Source organism: Microcaecilia unicolor, chromosome 2 (genome assembly GCF_901765095.1).
Source record: "Microcaecilia unicolor chromosome 2, aMicUni1.1, whole genome shotgun sequence".
Lineage (NCBI taxonomy): Eukaryota > Metazoa > Chordata > Amphibia > Gymnophiona > Siphonopidae > Microcaecilia > Microcaecilia unicolor.
The window spans coordinates 150,581,413-150,595,193 of NC_044032.1; the positions used below are offsets into that span (position 1 = coordinate 150,581,413).

The 13,781-nt window shown below is 41.6% G+C and overlaps 1 protein-coding gene across 3 annotated transcripts in view; it reads right to left on the reverse strand.

Moving 5' to 3' along the window:
• TTC37 (tetratricopeptide repeat domain 37) overlaps positions 1 to 13,781 on the reverse strand; it is a 234,110-nt gene that overhangs the window by 22,780 nt on the left and 197,549 nt on the right. For all 3 annotated transcript variants that reach the window (XM_030193398.1, XM_030193400.1, XM_030193399.1), the window contains exon 39: positions 6,000 to 6,130. In XM_030193398.1, the coding sequence (XP_030049258.1) occupies positions 6,000 to 6,130 (131 nt within the window). The remainder of the gene's footprint in view (positions 1 to 5,999; positions 6,131 to 13,781) is intronic.

The window sequence follows — 13,781 nt, forward strand, 5'->3', positions numbered from 1 at the left end:
TTTGCGCATGCTCTGTTGCTTTATATTATAAGTTGTTTTGTTCAGATCGTGTCATAAAAGTGTGATCACTATATGCTCACTTAAGGGAAAGCCCATACTAGGAATTAAGCAATGCAAGCCTGTCTGGGTCACTCAAACAGGGAGGATGTGAATCAGGAAGAAAAAAACATTATTTATTTAGGCTGCAAAGTTCTACAAATCGAAGTTCAATCTTCACGGCTGACAAGTCATCGAAGAACTCCCATAACACCGCTCCTGACTTTACCTGCTGCTCGGAGGGACTTTCCCAGTCTAAGCTGAACGAAGTGAATGAGTCAGGATGTTATTTTTTGTGGTGATGTATTATTATTATTATTAGCTGTAAATATACATTTAATTTGTTTTAAAAAGCTTGTTGCTAGATGTAAATAAACTGCATTTATTTTTAGGAAAGTTTGTGTGCTCTCTCTCTTCCTTTCTGGGCATCATTCCAGGTCAAGACATCTGGCGTAACGGACAGGATATGATGTTTAGAAAGGGAAAAGAACAAACTACTGAAATGCGTCCTAAAGTGGTGAATGTTAAAATATTCATTCCAGGGTGGAATACAAAATCATTCAGAGAATTAGCTACAACATGGGCAGAAAATGGCGGGTTGTGTGAGGATTGGAAAGATTCTATAAAAAATTGGGAACAGATATATGTATCTCAAAGTTTTAAAAAAAATTTCAGTTGAAAAGGGGAAGCAATTAGAATGTGTTTGCTGATAAGGGTGGATGCTGTTGACAGCTTACAAGAAATTATGGGATCGAAAGGAGGAACTGCTTAAGTAAATTGGGGATCTAGAAATGCAGCTATGTGAATTAAATAACCAAATAATATTACAATGTCAGAATAAATAGTTTTTTTTTATAAAGCTGAAACAAACAGAGTTGCAGTTAGATTGGCTCAGTACAAATATTGTAAAAGATGAGGAAAAGGATTGAATATGTGAAAATTTACAGATAATTAAAAAGGCAAAAGGTAACTATAAGTGGTTTTGGGGAAAGGTAACACCAACAGTTTCCACTAAACTACTTATACAGATTGGTTAATTGCCCATGAGGGAATATTCTGTTTTAACTGTACCTATTAAAAGAATATATAATTGAAATTGACATTTTAAAGGGGTTGGTTTTTAAATTTAAGAGATGGGCAAAATTCACTTGGGAGGCCACTACATATATATGCTCGACCTATAATAGTTGATAAGTTACAAATGTTTCCAGTTCAGTTGCCAGCTGTAACCAAAATAATTCAGATGAAACAATATAGAATTCTCTGGGAGACATGATGAAATACAAAATACTATTTGAGATTTGTTAAAACTGGGGTATTAAGATATGCTGCTACTTCCCCACATAATAAACTAGTCTGGCCAGTTAGAAAATCAGATGGAAGCTGGAGCATGATAGTAGATTATACAGAATTGAAAAAGTACACTCCTCTGACTGCTGCTGTACCAGATGTGATTATATTAGTACAACAAATTTGAATACATGGTGAGAAATGGTATTTGGTATTTGATATGGCTGATGCTTTTTTTAATTAGATTTTTCAATTCCTATTACCAAAAGGAAGCACAGACATTTATTGGTCTGTTTGGGTTTTGGAGATGTCATATACCTCATCTCAGCCAAATTCTGAGTCCCTTATATGCAGTAACTAGGAGAAAGTTTGAAATCTAATTGGACAGAAAAACACACTCAGGCTTTTGAAGCTGCTAAGCAGGATATACAAATAGCCATGGATTTGTGGCCCATGGAGTCTGATGTTTATGCTAATTGGAGTTTATGGCAAAATAAAAAAGGGTGACGACGGGTGCCCCTAGGGCTCTGGACCCAAAAACTGTCCCCTTCCGGGGAACGACATACACCATTTGAAAATCAGCTATTGGCTTGTTACTGGGCACTACTGGACACAGAGCAATTGACTCTCAAATAAATATGTACATGCATCCACGCATTCCTATTATGTATTGGGTGATGAGTTCTGCTCACACCCAACGTACAGGACATGTACAGGAAGCATAGTTCAATGAAAGTAATGCATTCAGGAGCACGCCAAAACAGGGACAAGTGGAGTGGCTTCATTGCATGAGCAAGTGGCCGAAATGGATGCCCTAGATAGAAGGACTAATTTTGAATCCTTTAGAAGGAATCATTGGTTAAATGGGGAGTACCATATGAAGACCTCTCCCTTAAGAACAAGGAACATGCCTGGTTCACTGAAGGCTCAGATAAATACATAGGGTGAAAGCAGTACCATATAACCCTAGTATCACTGATGAGGGCCAAAGCAGCCAATATAGAGAATTGTATGCTATTTTCCAAGCCTTAAAACGTAAGAGGCAAGTGCAATGTCACATTTATACAGACTCCTGGGTGGTGGCAAATGGTCTAGCTGTTTGGATACCAGGTGGCATAAAAGTGCCTAGAAAATTTGACAAAAATGTTCATGGAAATGGATATTTGAATGTTAACTCCAAATTTGCAAATAAATGTGGGCAGAACCAAAAAGATTATCACAATGAAGTGTTGGAAAACTGATCCAGGTGCTAAATTGCAGTTGTAACAAAATTAGCCGCAGGTGTTAATTTACACAGTCTCGTATTAATTAGGATATGCCAGGGGGAACCTGAAATTATTCCTACTGGAACTGAAATTAGTGTGCCTCCTGGGACATATGGGCAATTGCCCCACAATCTAGTTTACCGGTCAAGGGAATTCATCTACTTGATGGGGTAACAGACACAGATTATCAAGGAGAAATTAAAATTATTCTGACCAATTTGGGGGAAAGCATATATGGATATAGAAAAAGGGAGAAAGTTGTACTGTTAATTGTTCAAAAACCTAAGCTATTTATCTGTGGCAGGTAATCTCCGAGAACTGCAGGCATATATTCTCAAATGTGGGTGATGATATCCACGGAGCCCGGTGCGGACACTGCCAAAGTTTACTGCCCCCACCGCGCATGTGCAGGTATCTCCTGCCCAATGCTCGAGCACGGGACCAGCAGTATAGTATTAAAGCTAAGATGTCAACTCCAAGGGGAGGCAAGAGGGGTGTGAGAATATACGCCTGCTGTCCTCAGAGAACACCTGCTACAGGTAAGTAACTTAGCTTTCTTCGAGGACAGGCAGGCATAATATTCTCACAAGTGGGACTCACTACCAGGCTTACAACATAAATAAAATATTAAGTAAGCATACAGTGAGCCTGGTGGAAAAAAGGGGCCGGAGGGTGGAGTTGGCATTCAAGTAGTAAAACAATTCTGCTGGACTGCTTGTCCAAATCGGCTATCCTGCCGAGAATGCTGCTCCAGACAGTAGTGAACATTGAAGGTGTGGACAGAAGACCATGCAGCCACCTTACAAATGTCTTCAATGCAGGTAGAGCAGAAATGGGCTACTGAAGCCGCCATGGCTCTGACGTTGTGAGCAGTGACCCAGCCATGAAGGGTCAGCCCAGCCTGAGCATATGTGTAGGAGATACAGTCAGCCAGCCAGCCAGCCAAGTTGAGACTGTACATTTGGTGATGGGGACCTCCAATGTATTAGGGTCAAAGGACAAAAAGAGCTGGGAGGATTTCCTATGAGGTTTTATGTATTCTAGATAGTATGCTAGAGCACACTTGCAATCCAAAGTATGCAGTGCTGCTTCTCCAGGATTAATGTGTGGCTTAGCGAAGAAAACAGGTAGTACAATAGATTGATTGAGATGGAACTCCAAAACCATTTTAGGAAGGAATCTTGGGTGGGTTCAGAGTACAAACCTGTTGTGGTAGAACATAAAGGAGGGTCCACCACAAGGACTTGAAGCTCACTGACTCTTCTGGCAGAAGTAAAAGCTATTAAGAACACTACCTTGTATGTGAGGAACTTTAGAGAACAGGAATGAAGTGGTTCAAATGGAGGTTAGGAGAGCTGTTAAAATAACACAGCGCCCACTCCACTAAAGCTGTTTGGTATGAAACAAACCTTTCATGAATCTAGCTATCAAGGGAGGAACTGAAACTGGCTTATTGTCAACTTGAGAATGAAAAGTGTTGATGGCACTCAAATGTACTCTGGGTGAGTTAGTTTTGAGGCCAGAATCTGAAAGAAGAAGGAGATACTCCCTAAGAGTAGGCAGAAAACTCATAGTATGATCGAGCGCTGAATGGTTACAAGGAAAAGTTTGCCTTTTTGCAGATGACACAAAGATAGCCAATAGAGTGGATACCCAGGAGGAAGTAGAAAAGTTAGAAGAATGGTCAAAGGTCTGGCAGTTAAATTGTAATGCAAAGAAATGCAGAGTGAGGTGCTTAGGGTGCAGCAATACAAAGGAGATGTATGAGATAGAAGGACAGAAACTGATGAAAACAGCTCAGGAGAGGGACCTTGGAGTGATGGCATCTGAGGATCTCAAGGTGACAAAACAATGTGTCAAGGTGGTGGCCACTGCCAGAAGGATGCTAGGCTGCACAGAGATGGGTATAACCAGCAGAAGAAAGGTGGCGTCGATGCTGCTGTACAAATGGTTGGTGAGGCCCCACTTGGAATATTGTGTTCAGTTTTGGAAGCTGTATCTTGCTAAGGACATAAAAAAAGTTGAAGTAGTTCAGAGAAAAGAGACGAAAATGGTACAGTGTTTGCATCACAAGACATATGAGGAGAGACTTGATAACCTGAAGATGTATACTCTGGAAGAAAGAAGAGACAGGGGTGATATGATATAAACATTTAAATGTTTGAAAGGTATTAATATATAAACAAACTTTTTCCAGAGACAGTACAGCAGAAGAACTAGAGGAGTCCGACATAGGAATAACGTTGGAACTTTTTCAAGAAGAGGGTGGTAGATACATGGAATGGCTTCCCGTGGGAGGTGGTGGTGGAAATGAAAACAGTAACAGAGTGCAAGCAAATCTCTCTCATGAATATTCATTGTGGATATCCTGAAAACCTGATGGCTGGGGTGCCTCCAGGACCAGTTTTGGGAACCAGTGTCTTATGCTATGAGTTTATCTTGTTGGGCAGACTGGATGGACCTACAGGTCTTTATCTGCCGTCATCTACTATGTTACTATGTAAGAATGCAATTGCTAAATGTATTCCATTCTTGCCCCAGCTGCTTGCTTCAAAAATAGAAATAGAGTTAACGAAGTAGCTGCTCATCAATGCTAATGAGAAAAAGGATAACAGCTACTAGATTCCAGGAACAGCATGAAAAGGAGACCAAAGTTCCAGGGTTAGGACAAATCAGATTGAGAGTGCACTTCTACCCACTTTTCTGTTTCAATAAGTAATTTAAAAGAGTGACATATGAGAACATAATGAATGAGAGACATGAGCATGGAAGGGGTTATCTGATCACTCTGACTATTGTCCCATGTGCAAGAATTTTCTAGTTTAGGCCCTGTAATGTCTGAGCGACACTATCTGCCAGGGCATCAAAGCTGAAGTAAGAACTCATACTCTAAGTGGCTGCTGAAAGCAATTGAAGCCAGGAGTCCTCTCAACACAAGCTTAACATTCTTCTTCCTGCTCACAAGATAAAGAAAAAACATGCTGAATTAGGTAGTCTCCTAAAAAAAGATCAGACATTGGAATAAAGACAATTTTCTGAAATGCGTGTGCTACTACTTGGCTCAGGCCCAAACCGCGATACAGATCCCTGTAAACTATGTCAAGGTGCTGCATAAAAACTAGCACAAACATGCTGAATTGCAACTCAGAGACAAATGTAGCTTTTCTAGAATGCCTTTTCTGAAAGCCACAGGTCTAGAAATTCTGCCAGATGTGCATTTAGATACTTGTATGAAATATTCTCTGTTTAGAAGACAGAAATTTCTCTTTATAAACTACTTTGATATGACTTCTAAAGCTAGCTACCTCAGATATGTTTCTGCCATCTTCACAAAGAAACAGAACCCATAAGCATTCCATTATCTAGCAAATACCATACTTCGAAAGAACATATGACAGAACTTCCTACCTTGCTCCCATTTTTACACCGAACTGTAGCAATCCTTGAAGTAGAACAGCAAGTGGACAAAATGAAATCTTCAAAGCTTCTGTTGTTGCCTCTTGAACTAGAGCTGGCCAGCGATCACTTGAAATTTTAACCTATATTGAAGCAAAATACAGCATATAATATTACACTTTCACAAATGGGGCATGATTATGTTATTATTAAAAAAAAAGCACTTTCGTTGAGCTGGTGACAAATGAATAGTCTTAGAAAAGTAAGTTAGCACCCAATTTACATTCACAAATACCTGCAATAATCTACGGTGACCTCCTGCATAGATATCAACGCTCATAATGGAATTAGACAAGTGCGCGTGTGTGTGTTCAAATAGAACAGAGCTAGGTCTCTAATAATTGTATGAGCAGTTTAATTAACAGTTTAACCATAACATTCAAATACAGAGGCCACCAACTGAGCAGTATAAGCAATGACATTGCCTTCTCTCATTTCCAGTTCCCAGAAATGATCTTTGCTGCTGTGTATGGAATTCATTGTAAATATAAATTCACTATAAATGTGCAGAATTTTGAGGAATTAGAAGTGCACTTAAACTATTGTAGTTATGTAGAAGACAACCACCACCTGCATCACATTTCAGAAATCTCTGATTGAAACATAAGTATGCTTTTGTCATACTAGATGTAGGTTGTTTTTCTAACCATTGATGGAACCTGTCCCTCCATTGATAGGTTGGAGTTCAAAATCACCCCCAAGCTTTTAATAATCAACCTTAACAAGATAGAAATCTCGTCAATATGTGCATGCTTAGAAAGCATTTCTCTCGAAGGCCTCCCCGTCCAAATTAAGATTTTATCTATGTTTAAGAAATTATTTCCTATCCACGTCTGACCACCACTAAAACTAGGATTGTGCTTGATTACTGGTTCTAAACAATCTGATCATGTTACACCTTTGCTCTATTCAGAGCATTGGTTTCCTGTGTCTTTCTGTATTACTTATAAACTTCTTCTCTTGACCTATGCAGTTCTTGCTACTGGAACTCCTCTTTATTTACTGCAGTATCTCCTGCTTTATTCCCCTCTGAGGCCTCTACGTTCTTCTGTACAAAAGTTTCTTCAGATTCCTTCCCATTGTGATGTCCATCTTGCTATGATTCACCATAGACTGTTTAGTGTTATGATTTCAGATCTTTGGAATTCTCTTCCACTTGACCTCTGTCTTGAGCGTTCGCTTGTAGGGATTAAATCTAAACTGAAAACTCACCTGTTTCTTCAAGCTTATTGCCCTTGACGCTACTTGTTGATCTTTGTCCTGAACAGAAAATGGTTACGGATGCATCAGTATTGCTTTCCTTTCCTTTCTTCTCCTCCTGATCCCTTCCCACTCTTTTTCGCCCTTCTAGTTTTGGTTGTCCACTTTCCTGTCTATTATTGTTCTTTTTATGAATATTTCTGATTTTATTTATTTTTTTACTGCCATCTGCCTTGATGGGCCTTCTCTAAGGGAGTATATAAATTTTATAATAAACTTGAAACTTGAAAGTAGCATAGATGAATGAAGTTAAGTCTAGTATTTATTAATCCAGAGTAGCCATAAAAGATGTTAAACAAAATGGGGGCTAAAATGGAGTTCTGAGGCACACCACATGTGAGAATACAAGGATGATTGGGATTTGTTGAATAAGAAGATCTTGTGTGTGCATTCTTCGAGAAAAGTCTGGGGATACTTCTAGAAGGAGTTGTTGAGCTTAGATTTTGAATAGGGCATTTGTAAGTGCACAGAAAAATGACACTTACATCTGCTAACCTCTCCTGAACTGCTGGCTTCAGGTCAGAGACACGCAGCCATGAGAGTTTGCGTAGTCCTACACCTTTAGTGGAGAGTCTGCATGTAATATCAAAGGTGTCATAAGAACCTCTGGCCAGATATTTCCTGCACTCCAGCTGCTTGTTGGCCAACTGGTGAAGCTCTATGGCCTACTCCTGAGTATAAGCTTGTGTAGAACTGGTAGGACTGGATGTGGTTAATGAGCATCGAGGCCTGATAAACCTTTCTCCCAAACAAATTCAGAGTCTGAGCTTCTCTACCTGGGGGAGCCGAGGCACGAGTCCTGGTCACTACAATGAATACAGACATCCCCTCTGCAGATAAACTTGCCAAGTATTTCAATGAAAAACCTGTAAACCTACGCAACACGCTACCTCAGGACAACACTGACATCGAAAACTTCCTTAATAAGTTGGACCCAATCTCTGGAGAATACCCGGCTGACCGAACCTGGTCAAACTTCACCCCACTGACCATAGAAACAGTTACCCAGGCGATTAGCAGGTTCCCCAACACTCACTGTAAACTCGATACCTGTCCCAGGTGCCTAATGAAATCCACCCCTGACCACTTCATAGCAGACCTCACATCCCACCTAAATTACATGTTCCAGCAAGGTCTCTTCCCTAAGGAAAATGGCAATATCCTGCTCACTCCGATACCTAAAGATACCAAGGAAAAAAACAAATGAAATCACTAACTACGATCCAGTAGCATCTATCCCATTGGTAGTCAAACTGATGGAAAGTATGGTAACCAAACAACTTACAGATTATGTAAGTAAATTCTCAATATTACACGAATCACAGTCAGGATTTCACCCCCTCCACAGTACCGAAACAGTACTACTCACTCTCCTTGCCAAATTCAAGCAGGAAATAGCAATAGGCAAAAACATCCTTCTCCTCCAATTTGACATGTCTAATGCATTCAACATGGTGAACCACAATATATTATTAAGACTACTAGATAAGTTCGGGATTGGTGGAAACACACTTAGCTGGATCAAGGGTTTCCTACCCACAAGAACATATCAAGTAAAATCAAACTCAAACACATCATCACCGTGGAAAGCAGACTGTGGAGTACCACAAGGATCACCGCTATCACCGATCCTCTTCAACCTAATGATGACCCCACTAACCAAGTCCTTATCCAACCAAGGCCTTAACCCTTTCATCTATGCAGACGATGTCACAATATGCATTCCTTACAAAACTAAACTGACCAAAATCACCAACGAAATCAAGCTCGGTTTGCACATCATGGACTCATGGGCAAATGCATTTCAACTAAAACTCAATAAAGAAAAAACACATTGCCTCATCCTCTCATCCCAACACAGCGCTGACAACCCCACAAGTATCAACATTCCAGACTGCACCCTCCTTATCTCAGACAGCCTGAAAATCCTCAGCGTTAGAACAGACTGCAAACTAACAATGGAAAACCAAGTGAAATCCACAACAAAGAAAATGTTCCACTCAATGTGGAAACTCAAACGCGTGAAACAATTCTTCCCGAGGGAAACATTCCGCAACCTAATACAATCAATGGTAATAAGCCATGTAGACTACTGCAATGGAATCTACGCGGGATGCAAAGAACAAACCTTGAAGAAACTGCAAACCGCTCAAAACACGGCAGCTAGGAAAAACGCGATTTGAAAGCGCAAAACCCCTCCGAGAAAAATTACACTGGCTCCCAATCAAAGAACACATTGCTTTCAAAATCTGCACCCTGGTTCACAAAATTAACTATTGGGGAAGCCCCGGGATACATGACAGACTTAATCAACCTAGAGACACATCTGAATCAACACGAACATATCTAAATCTGCACTACCCAAGCTGCAAAAGGCTTAAATACAAATCAACCTACGCATCCAGTTTTTCTTACATCAGCACACAACTGTGGAACGCATTACCAAAAGCCTTAAAAACAATGTACGACCACCTAAACTTCCCGAAAGCTCTAAAAACTAACCTGTTCAAAAGGTATACCCTACCGATCCAATTTAAATGCCTGATGTCGGCAACACAACAAACCAAAGTACGTAATAATGGACCTAACACAACACTACCGCTGTACAATTCCCTAATGTGGCTGTGCCACATGAACTTTATCTTACCACAACATCACATTGTATTTGTTCACACCAGAGTCAGCAAACGCCTCTCTGGTGCTATGTAAGCTACAATGAGCCCGCAAATAGGTGGGAAAATGTGTGATACAAATGCAACAAATAAATAAACTTCTGCCACCCTTTCTTTTCTAAAATCACTGGAGGAAATTGCACATCTTTGTTTTGATCATTCCCACTAGAAATAAAACTTCTTAATCCCTTATTTGTCTGTCTTGACTAGATTGTAAGCTCAGTAGAGCATGGACTGTCACTTATGTGAACATAAAAATAATCATACTGAGTCAGACCAATGATCCATATAGCCCAGTATCCTGCTTCCAACAGTGGTCAATCAAGGTCAGAAGTACCTGGCTGAAACTCAATTAGTAGCACCATAACATGCTACCAATCCTGGAGCAAGTAGTGGCTTCCCCTATATCCAACTAAATAACAGACTATGGACTTTTCCTACAGGAACCTGTCCAAAGTTTTTTTAAGCCCAGATATCTATATAAATAATTCTCACCTCCAACGTTCTGAAGCTCACCTCCAACGTTCTGAAGCTCACTGTGTGCCAGGGAAACACTGAAGCCCTGTAGTGTTCCAGGCTCTCAGCACCACTCACTCTCACTCATAGACCCACCCTCAGCCTCGCCCCATCCACACATAATTCACAACCCCAACATTCTAAATGTAAATTTGTAGTTGCAAGATCCCATGAGTGTCTGGTCTGCCCCGCCCTCCCGTCACAACATGATGACGTTGCAGGCGGGGCTATCACACTCAGCGAATCGCCACTTCCACTGCCCTCCGACGCTCCCCCCCCCCAACGCACAACGAGAAACAGCGACCTATGAAGGGCCTCCACTCCCCCCGACGCACAGTGACAAACAGCGACCAACGCAGGGGGTGCAGTGCCGTCCGAAAAGCTGATCCGCCGCGACCCCGAAGCTCCCGCCCTCCAAAAAATGAGGCACCTCCACCCTCCCGAAGCTGCCCTCCTTCGCCCTCCCAACTCTGCCGTGGAAACAGCTCACCACAATGCCGTGATCCCGAAGCTGCCACCCTCCAAAAACAAATGAACCGCCTAAAGGTCAGTGTGTAGCAGGCAGCGGGAGGAGTAATGAGGCTCGACGATCCACACACAGGAAGGGTCAGAGGAGGAGAAGGTGGGTGTGTAGCAGGCAGGGGAACGAATAACCACGATCGCAGATCAAGAGGCACGGAAGCCCGGAGGAGCAGGAGGTAAAACCTGTCACTGCTAGCAGGCAGGGGGAGGAGTTCGGAATCACGTCAATCAAGTGTCAGGCAGGGGTGCAAGAGGAGTACGAGGTGGGGAGAGAGGCGGGGGGGGGGGGGGGGGGATGAGGGAGGCCCCTTGGCAGGCAGGCAGGCACACTGGAAAACATGTCAGTGCTAGCAGCCAGGGGGAGGAGTACTGAATAACGCCTCAAGTGCTAGGGAGGGCTGCAGGAGAACTAGAGGTGGGGAGAGAGCCAGAGGGATGGAAGCCCCTTGGCAGGCAGCCAGGCAGGCATGCAGTCACTGCCACACACACACACCCACTCTCTCTCTCACAAACACACTGTCTCTCACACACACTCGCACACACTAACTCTCTCGGTCTGTCACAAATACACACTTGCATCTGGCACGCAGGCAAGAGGGAGGGAAGGGGGCCACCTGGCACACACTCTCTCTCTCTCTGTCACAAACACACACACTTCCTAGCACCTGTTTCATTACACACGTTCTCTCTCACACACAAACACTGACACACTCTTTCTCTCTCTCTCTCTCATTCTCTCTCTCACACACACACTCCATCTCTCGCACACAGTCTTTCTGAAACATACACTCCGAGGAAAGCCTTGCTAGCGCCCTTTTCATTTCTCACAGAAACGGGCCTTTTTTACTAGTGTTTCAATAACAGACTATGGACTTTTCTTTCAGGATCTTGTCCAAACCTTTTTTAAACCCAAATACTCTAACCACTGTTACCATATCCTCCAGCAACGAGTTCCAGAGCTTAACTAGCCTGAGTGAAAACATATTTTCTCCTATTTGTTTTACAAGTATTTCCATGTAATTTCATTGAGTGTCCCCTGGCCGTTGTACTTTTTGAAAGACGTGTGTTTTTTTTTTGTACAGTACTGAATACGTCTAAAGAAGTAGTACAGAAATGATAAGTAGTAGTTGGAGCATAGGCATGTCTTCAACTTATGCATGAAACTTATCGATTAAGTTACACATACTGAATGGTGCACATAAGAGTGCCCATTTATGCCTGCTAATAGTCTAGCTTAAATGGCTGTGCTTAAATTTATACTAAATTACACTAATTTCCACCTAATGAAAATGATATGAAACTATAAATGTAGTACCGTTCTAAGAATAATGTAAGAAGGAAAAAGGCCTCACAGAGCTGCTAGATTGTAGCCATCTAATAGAGCTTAAATATCCATATTTATTCTACCAGACTGTTGTGTAGGACTTTGCTGTTTAGAAAGCTCCTTGTATCATCTGTAACATACCAGATATTTGCTTAAATTTAGGCATACTAATGCAGGTATAACAGAATCAGATTTATAGAACACACGCACCCCACGCAGCAGTAGGGTGCCTAAATGGAGCCTCTCTGTTATAGAATTGGCCGCTTAGCATGTTTTTTAAATATACACAGAATAATTTTATCAAGTGTCACAAACTTTGCTAGCATGAGATTTACTGCATAGGCTCCTTTCTATATTAATTAAATTAATGCCACGATAAATTTTCCATTTACTTTGCAACTCTGATCACAAGATATTAGTAAAATATGTACAAGTTTCTGTTCCTGTGGCACCACGGGTGAGAGTTCAAGCAGGTAGATTATAGGCTAAATACAACAAACTATTTTATTAGTTTAGGTTTCAGCATATTTAGTCCAAACATGAGGCCTGCGCTATACTGCAGGTTATACAGCATTAAACTCTTCCACAGTTGTCCAGAAAGAAGCCTGTTCTACTTTGTAGGCAATAAGGAATCAAAACCCTTCCTCCACAGCCCTTAGCAGTCTTGGAGGTCATCCTGGAGACATTTTTCTCTTTGATTTTTCTTAACTTCTAGGCTTATACTTTCTGGTTGGGACTCCATCCTGCTGACTAGGTTTCCGTGTTCTGGCCTTGTTAATGTAACCTGGTGGGGTAATGCTCTTAAGGATGACTGGGGATGAAAGTAAATGTAAAACAGAAAATTGTGCCATATATCTCTCAAGACCACCTCCCTAGGTATTAGACATTGGCTACAATTAACATAAAAAGGATGCTGGAAAGCAGGATGCTCTTTACAGTAACCTGAAGGCTAATCAGCCCCCTTTGTATTGAGCCTCTTGTACACAAAGCCCTTGTTGCTTCAGGTTCATTCACTGTCTACCTGTTGACTCCATTTATAGGTCTGCAGTTCTGGTGTACTTCTAGCCATTGTTTCAGGTTACTAACTCCTAGTAAAGATCTGTAGCCACATCCTACTATAGCTGTGGAACCTGCTTCATCATCATAAGCTCTGACTCCAGTTCTTACCATATAAAAGTTCCTGATCAGGGCCTTTATCTATCCGACTTCTGGTTACCCTCCAACCTTCAGATATTTTGTGCCTGGCTCAGACTGAGCATACAAACCTGAGGGCTTGGGCCCCGCTCTAAGCTCTGTAAGTACTTAGAGGGAAGTAACCCAATAACTAGTGAACTTACTCATCTTAAGAGAAGTTCCTATATAAGATGAATCATGGAAGCACCAGAATGAACTGAATCAGCCCTGCAGAACCCTAACGTACTTAGCCACTCCCAGCACTGC